Source organism: Penaeus japonicus, unplaced genomic scaffold (assembly GCF_977035675.1).
Source record: "Penaeus japonicus unplaced genomic scaffold, GWHDUDI00000001_assembly GWHDUDI00000040, whole genome shotgun sequence".
In the NCBI taxonomy this organism is placed as follows: domain Eukaryota; kingdom Metazoa; phylum Arthropoda; class Malacostraca; order Decapoda; family Penaeidae; genus Penaeus; species Penaeus japonicus.
This window is the reverse complement of record NW_028234442.1, coordinates 17,355,448-17,364,373: the sequence shown is the minus strand read 5'-3', so window position 1 is coordinate 17,364,373 and position 8,926 is coordinate 17,355,448. Positions and strand designations below refer to the sequence as shown.

The window sequence follows — 8,926 nt, the reverse complement described above, 5'->3', positions numbered from 1 at the left end:
ACACACACACACACACACACACACACACACACACACACACACACACACACATATATATATATATATATATATATATATATATATATATATATATATATACATACAGATATTTAGATAGATATAGGTATAGGCATTGCAATATAGTCTAGAAATTAGCTTCAGATATTCGTATTTTTGTGCGCTGGATTATAACAATATCTTACCTGTATATTTGTGTTCCTTTGTTTCGAACGCAATGACTTTGTGATTTGAATCTCGCATTTTAATACATAATCAAATTATGGGCATTTTAACATATATATTTTTTGTTTTGTTTTGCTGAACACAATGAATTGCACATATATCTATTTTATAATAAAGTACAGATAAAAAAATATTTATATTTTCATTTATCTTAATATCTAGTAATATCCATTTATTGTACATCCTTCTATACAATAAGATATAAAGATAATATTTATTATACAAGAAATGGTGATATTAATAAATGATTAATCTAAAAATATATCACTCTAGTAGTTTGTAGTGAAGAAAAAAATATATGAATTGAAAGAACTTTTGTCCCTTTTAGTTGCATTTTCATTTCATTTGACGTGTGATAAATACAGAATTACATTTATCTGCGTTTATCTTTTTTTGTTGTACGATGTTTTGCAATACTTATCGAGAGCTGCATAGATATTTATAACTTTCGATTTCTTTTGAAAATTTTACCGCTACTAAAATGGTTTGGTGATGTTTGCTGATTAGATCCATAAGGGTTTAGTTATCCAGCACTTTATTCAGGGTCCGGTTATGTTCAGTTCAGTTCAATTCAGAGGGATTCGCGAAGACGTCGCTTCGTCCGGGCTAGATGGACGAGGCGGCCCGGCCTCTGTCAGCTATAAGTGCTGACTCATCTGATCATCATAACTGAATACTTACCGTGGCGGTCGGACTGCCTGTAGGCGCTCCAGTTGCAAGGGGGCAAGAGACAAGCATAGCCGTCTAACCAGCCCGGCGGCTGTCGTCTCTGGGCCCTGACTGAGGAAGCAAGTGTGCTCGTACTCCATTAGGTAGTGCTCTAATTTGGCGTCCGGCGCGCCACAATGTTCACAACGTCGCTCATCATGCCCAATGGTGGGTACGATTTGCCGCGCACAAGGATAGCCTAATCTCAGTCTGTGAAGATTGACTTCGGCTCGCCTTGGTATTTTAGGGGAGAGTATCAGCGACTCATAGCTTGTGGCGTCTGAGTACCAGCTGGCCAAGGGGGAGGATCTCGCTTCCTCTCTGTGGCGCTGCAGGGCACCGACCTGCTTGCAGCCATCAATTTACGCCTTAAGGGGCCCGTACACGTTCAAAAAAAGCGTCAAAATTTTGATGCAAAATTTTGACGCTTTTTTTGAACGTGTATGGGCCCCTTTAGCAGTTCCCGGCTAGGATACACCACAAGATCACTCGAGGGTTTCTTCCTGCCTTCCTCTGCCAACCTGTCGGCTAAGTCATTCCCTTTAATACCAACATGGCTCGGAATCCAGTTGATGATAATGCGTCTACCCTGATCCAGGATTCTCTGAGCAATGGTGAGAATCGTGGTCAGAAGATAAACGTTATCAAGGGGCGTGCTTTGTTGCAGGCTGTTAATGGCGGTCCTAGAATCTACGTGTATGATAACATGCCCGTCCGTCTGGACTGCATGGGCTCGGGCTCCCATAATAGCGACTGCATCTGCCTGGAGCGAGGAGGCAATGTCAGATACCCGCATAGCTCTCATTATACCCCTTGCTGCAAAACCGGCACCTGCAGTGCGGGTGATGGTGTCTACAGACCCATCCGTGAAGTAGGTTTTACTACCTGGCGGAGTAATTGCTGCGATATTCCTCTCCGCCTCATCCCTTAACAGAGGCGGTGAGTACTGTGTCTTTCTCCTTGACAGGCTCATGACAGAAAACTCTATCAAGGATCGTGCCCACGGCGGGGCTGTGACATAGTCAGGGTGGGGGAGGTCCATGCCCTTGACCAGTAGTGTCTCCTTGAGCTCAAAGCGTATCAGCACCCTGGCTGTGTGAGACAGCCAGGTGTTGTTAGCAAAAGTTCATGGTTCTGTGCAAGCCAACACTGCACTTTCTGTCTTAGCTGCGAGCCCGGCGGGGACTGGAAAACTTTGGCAAAGAACTGGGCCGCCATCTGATCGATCCGGGTGTCCAGGGGGAAAAGATTGGCCTCCAAGAGGAGGTTGGTGACCTTAGTCCACCCAGGGGCACCCAGAATGATCCTGGCGGCCTCGTTTTGCATGATGTCAAGCCTTTTCCTGAGTCCAGGCTTGACCGTAATCAGGGCGACGGAGGCGTAGTCCACAATGGGACGGACAGCGTGCACATAGAAGGATCTTAGTACACGGTGCCCAGCCCCTAAGCGCCGCCCGGACAGAGCTCTCATGACAGAGAGTCTTGCCTTGGTCCGGTCAAGGATATATTTAATCTCAGAGCGGAAGGTTAGGGTCTCGTCAACCCATACCCCCCGGTATTGGAAGACGTGAACCCACTCTAGTTCTAACCCTTGGACTCGCAGTCTTTGATCGCGGACATCGTGTTTCAGCGCCATTGCCTTCGATTTGGCTGCTGATATCATAAGTCCGACCCTGCGGCATTCCTCAGACATTAGGTCCAGACAACGCTGGTCCTTTCTAGTTAGGTGTCATTTCGTCTCCCTGTAGAGATAATTGCAAGATCATCTGCATATGAAATGATCTTGCACCCCGAGGATGCTTAAGATGAAGGTGTTAAACAGAGCTGGGCTAAGGACCCCCCTTGTGAAGTGCCATTCTCCAGGGGCAAATGCCTGGAAAGGTGACCTTGGAACTTCACTCTGGCAGTTCTGTTCCGAAAATAGTCACCAATCCAGGCAAGCAGTCTGCCTTGTCCGGTTATGTGATTATTGTAGTTTGTTCCTTGAATTTTAGCTTTATATCATGGACTGGAGTATCTGCGTTAAAAAGTTATAATTGATGTTTCTTATTTATATTTTTCTTTATTTCTTTAGATTCCAAATTATTCTCCGTGAGATTGGTAAATCTTGTTGACAAGATTTCGGTCTTTGAAAATGATAAATTTAAGTTCATTCAATATTTCTATAATTCTTCATGTGATTCTGTACTTTCTACATTTAGTGGCCCAAAAGACATATTCTGTGCTTCATTATGTACTGAATTCAGTTTGTTTTCGTTCTTTTCATTTTTAGTACTGTTAGCTTTGCTAGAAAATTACAATCAATTATATGTATATATATATATATATATATATATATATATATATATATATATATATATATGTATATATATATATATATATATATATATATATATATATATATATATATATATATATATATATACATATATATAATCAAGCTTATTTCTTTTTGCATTGAACTTTTTTTTTATGTCCATTTAAATTTTGGGTGTAAAATGGTGTTGATGAACTTTGCTTTTGTTTCATGTTTGGACGTGTTTTTCCTCCTCTTATAGATGTGCATTCTATTTTGAAAGGGAGTGATTCAACGCAAAGTAGATGAGCCATTAGTAAAATAATTCCAAAACAATTTACAAGCTTTTCTATATTCATTGAAGGGTATCCCACGGAAGGTTCAAGTCAAGAGAAAGCTACGAGATATTCCTTCAAATTGAATATTCTCCTTTTAGTGATTTTTTTTTTTTTTTTTTTGAATGCCGAAGTCTTATGCGTCGCTTGATTACAGATATAATATCATTATGAAGATATTAATATCATTAAGCTGTCTTGTAGTATCTATGGATTTCTCGAAATACACTAGTAAGGTATATTCAAGAAACAGGTCTAGAGTTCTCTTCTATTTTCCAAACTTCTTTTCCACGTTATGGATACAGAAATTAAGTTTTTTTCTTTCTTTCCCGATAAATTCTACAATACTACAATACGAAAGGAATAAATATCACCAATATCAAAGACAATGATCACTGACATCTTTATTCTTATTGTCTCACTGTACAGATTGCTATATACACTGGCCATCAACTTGTGACCACACATCATACCACTTAAAAAGATAATATACACATGTATAGATTAATGAACCTGGCACCTGGGATAAGACATAATAATAAAACGCGAGAAAATGACAAAACGGGAAGAAAAAAATAATAAAAATAAAATTCAAACGCAAGTAAATTGACAAGACTAGTTATCTAAGTGAGCAAGTGACATTCATTTGTATGCCAACATGTCCATGACACGAAAACAAGTAGGATCTTCTTCGGCAAAAACGTTTTCCACAACCTGAGTTACGGTATCCAAGTCACGTGACTCTTCCCTTACTAAGATTACAGCTGTGATGATCAGGATAATTGGTAATGAAAATAGGCTAGAAAATAAAGAGAGAGAGAGAGAGAGAGAGAGAGAGAGAGAGAGAGAGAGAGAGAGAGAGAGAGAGAGAGAGAGAGAGAGAGAGAGAGAGAGAGAGAGAGAGAGAGAGAGAGAGAGAGAGAGAGAGAGAGAGAGAGAGAGAAAAGTAAAAGGAAAGAAAAAATATGCCTCGTTTTCCCCACTCACTGCTCCTCCCAAAACAAAAAATAAAAGCATTCCTGCCCCCCTCCCCCATACCCTCCCCCTGATTAAAAAAATACATCTATACAAAAATAGTTGTAAAAAAAAGAAAGAAAAAGAGAGAGAGAGAGATAGAGAGAGAGGGAAGATGCCTGATTTCCATTCTTTATGAACTGCAACATGACAGCAAGAAGACCTTTAGTTATGCCACAACTATGTCAAAATCTACTCCCAGGCATAAAAATGAAGCATTTGAGCATCCTGGGAAAGCAGTAACAAGTAGCAATGAAGTTTATCTGGAACACTGGATATATTATTTTTCAAAATGAAATCTTGAACTAAAATGAAATGAATTCTTCAATTATCCTTCTTATCTTTGATGTGTCCAAACACAAAACACTGGGGAGGATTGAATGAATATGCAGATGAGTATACCTTCTAAAAAGATTATCCCGAGAATGACACTCTCCCACTCAACAAATACGCTCAGAATTAAATAAAATGAAAAAAAAAATAAATAAATAAAAAAAATAAAAAAATAAAAATAAATAAATAATAATAAAAAAACGAAAGGAAGAAAAGAGAACCTTGACTAAGCTCACAGTCACATGGTGCTGTTGAGCTGCAGCATATTTCCTACAAGACCTAGAATTAGTCTTCCTGAATCAAGACACATCGCTGACAAAAAAAAAAGAAGACGACAAGAGAGATCCCTTCTGTTCACAATAATTGGTGTATTTTGATTATAAACAATATCTACACATCAGTTAATTAATATAGAGCACATCCAGTTCATGACCGAAATCCATTGGCGGTGGCTCTAAGACCACAATGCCTGCCTGGTGGGAGGGTGGATTGGCTTCATTAAATAATCTGTGAAAACTAAAAAAAAAATTCCATTCAAACTAGATAAGAACAAAGAAAAAAATGCATTATGAGATAGACATTCATGAAGTTATAAAAAGGTTTAAAAAGGAATCAAATTTGTTTTGATTAAAGACATATACTAATCAGTACTCTGATCAGATTTGGAAATAAAAGTAGACACAGGTGGAAAAAAAAAAAAAGGAAAAAAAAAAAAAGGTTAAAAAAACAGAGATGGGAAAAAAATAGGACTATACATAACATACAATGGAAGAACTCCTTCAGCAGACACCCTTTTCTAGTTAACAGAAAAAAATAAAACGGGCAAAACAAACACTGACGTATGTATGCGCCAGTGTTAGAGACAGTCCTAATGCATGGAAGGATTCTGGTATAGGTTCACTGAACTACAACTCATCTCAAACTCGCAGACATCAGCAATGAAAACGAAAATACGAAAATACTTCTATAATATTGTCATTATAGGCAATCCTTAAACACAAACTTATCTCGCAACACACACACTGTGGCAGAGCAGATGCAATGCAAGAGCTCGCATGAGACCAATCTGGCCCCTCTGAGTGATGGCTACGACATTATTCCTTCTTTGTATCTACAGAACTCTGCCCTTGCCTTCACTCAGCCAATGTGTGTATCTTTTAATACTACTGCAACAAGTCCAAGACAGAACCTTGACATTGACAAGAGCAGTTATTTGGATTTCTGATCACCCCTAGAAATGTTCTCTGCAATGTGGATCTTCCCGTAAACTCTTTGTTCAATTGCAGCGTTCTCCTTCAAAAGGTAAAAAAAAAAAAGTACATGTAAAAAGTGTTCTCGATGTCGCTCTCTCTGTAATACAGTACTGCAACTACACCTAGGTGGTCTTACAGGAAGAAAAGACACATTGCAGATATGTTTTCTTTGCACCAAAGGTCTATCATACACTAACCTCTATACAGATACAAAACCTTACATACATCCACATCATGCAAAAAAAAAACACTGAAATGACATACAGCTCGACTCACAGGAAACATTCGCCATATAAACACATCTCAAAGTCTAGTCTACTGGTAATAAATTAAGAAATGTAAAAATCATACGTACCCTTGCCCTAACTCCCTTGTATCTGGTACAGAAACTTTTCTTGCATCCCAAAATAATCTATCCATCTATCAAACAAATAGAGAGAAAGGAAAAAGAAAGAAAAGAACAAAAGATGCCATCAATGACTATACAAACTCCAGAAACACAAAACTTCTCTGTATAATAGTTTGAGCAAAAGAGAGAGAGAAAAAACTGAAAAGAAAAAAGAAAAAAAAAAAGGACAAAGAAGACAATAAATAATATGCAGGTGAACATATAAATTCATTGTAATGTGACAAAAAAAAGAGGGGGGGGGGGGAAAGAACTATAGCTACTCTGAATTGCATTTGTAAAAGTCTTTGGTTGTCGATGAAACCTAAAGAGAAACAGATCATACGGCCATACACTGGGCAGACCACCAAACACAAAAGACGGGAAAAAAAAAGAAAAAAAAAAAGAAGAAAAAAAAAAAAAATTCTACAATAAATACTACAACAACATTGTACCACTGTATCTTCCTGAAGACATGTAAAAAGTAAAGCTTTTGCAGAATAGGTCAAGCATAGTAACCCTGGCTACCTTACATATGCAGCCATACATCTCGGCACATTTGCACTTCCAGTAAGCCAGCAGTTTCGGTGGAGAGGGAAACCAAGTACCAAATATCAATAGTCCCTGACCTTTTCGTCAAGTATAGGTGACACTGTCATCACTCTATGGCTTTCCTTGCAAAGCACAAGATATGTAAAAGAACTCTTTCACGGGTATTTTCGTCGATGGCATGATCTTACTCGGGACATCCTTCTCAGAGCAACCCTCGTGCTCTAGGCTCGACACACAACTCACTCCATTACAAGTCACTACCACTGAACACCCTGGAAGAAACTAATATAGTATCACTTGCAGACATGTACCTTTCACCCTATACATTGCTGCTATGAATATGGAAGGGGTGGAAAAAAAATAAAGAAAAATATAATACAAAGAAAATGAAATTAATCCTTACCTAAGTACATGCACGGAATAATCATCTCGGACAAAAAACTGAGCCAAGATAAACTTACGTTTTATAAAATATGGAATGCCTTATCACTATTGACTCCTAGGCAATTACGTTCTGTTTTCTTGTAAATTACTTTCTTATACACCTTCATTTTTCTTTTTTTACATGAAACTGTTTTGTAACATGTTTACACTAAGGTGTTCATCCAATCACAATAACTTCATTTAAGTGGTCATCATGTCTGCTTAACTATAATGTTAGTTATATTCTGACATAATAACTCAACAAACGTTATAAAGAGGAGGAAAGTAAACCTGTATGGTTATTTCTTCTTCCCTTTTACAATGTGGTGGAGAATCTTAACTATTTCCCGAATAACAGTACTCAATGTCTCAAACATCAATCTTACTCCACTGGTTGACAGACTATAAAAGTACCATCCATATTACACATGACTGTTTTCCCTACTTCATTGTGTATCCTATTCAACTAACGACTGTGTAATTTCGTTGTGCTCAACTGGTTTCCGATGTGTAGGATTGAAGTACAAGGCAGACTGTTTCCGAGTTAGACACCTGGAGAATCCTGAAGGGCTAACATGACAAACTCAGGTAAGCTTTGGACCTGGAATATCTGTACAACCATGTAAACAGGATAACTCCATCTCAGAAAGATTTGTTATTCTTTTTTCAAAGTCTTTAAATCATGGAATTTCAACTAAACCAAACCGCTGTGTATACATGTAAACAATATTTTGTATTTCTATAGAACTAGTTTTCTTCTTCCCTTCTGTCTTAGGTAGACTTTTCTTTGTAACCTAAAGGCATCCGTCAACATTTTATAAAATGCACTTATTGTCTATAATGCCTCACTTATCTTTCTTTCTTACTCTTGAAAGAGTTTCACCTCTAGTGAAATGTGGTGATTATGAAATGCTGTACGGCACAGCACATTGGAAGTGAAACTGAAGTAATGTCCTCTATGAACAGCTTAGGAACAAAAACATATCAGCATAGTGACTTCTTTCTTAAGGAGTCTCAAAATCTCCTGCAAACAAATTCCTTGTAATGTTTCTCTTCTTCAGAATAGAGGGCACTCACACTACTGCACTTTCCTTACAGCAAACAAGTATGACTGTATACTGGTAATCATCATCAAGATGCACCTTCAGCATTGAAACCCTGGCAGTCTCTGCTAGAGGACACAGTCTTAGAAGAGGGAACTCCCGCCTGTTTGCAAAGTAGCGATATCATCCTGGCATTTCAAGGTCTGCTCTGCAATCTCCAAAGGCCTTTCTATGCCTACCAAAAGTTCTTCCCAAAGGAAAGGATTACTTATTCTTCTTTAATGTTTCCTGGATTCATCATACTGCCGTTCATAACTTGTGCCGGCAACTTGAAGGTGTCCC

General features: G+C 38.2%; 1 protein-coding gene across 3 annotated transcripts in view; it reads right to left on the bottom strand.

The window, feature by feature from the left end:
• Positions 1-3,972: 3,972 nt before the first annotated feature.
• The window catches only part of lili (LMBR1-like protein lilipod), a 95,271-nt gene continuing 90,317 nt past the window's right edge, over positions 3,973-8,926 (bottom strand). For all 3 annotated transcript variants that reach the window (XM_086533946.1, XM_086533948.1, XM_086533945.1), the window contains one exon: positions 3,973-8,926. This exon is cut by the window's right edge and continues 32 nt beyond it. In XM_086533946.1, coding sequence (XP_086390072.1) covers positions 8,853-8,926 — 74 coding nt within the window. In that variant the 3' untranslated portion in view covers positions 3,973-8,852.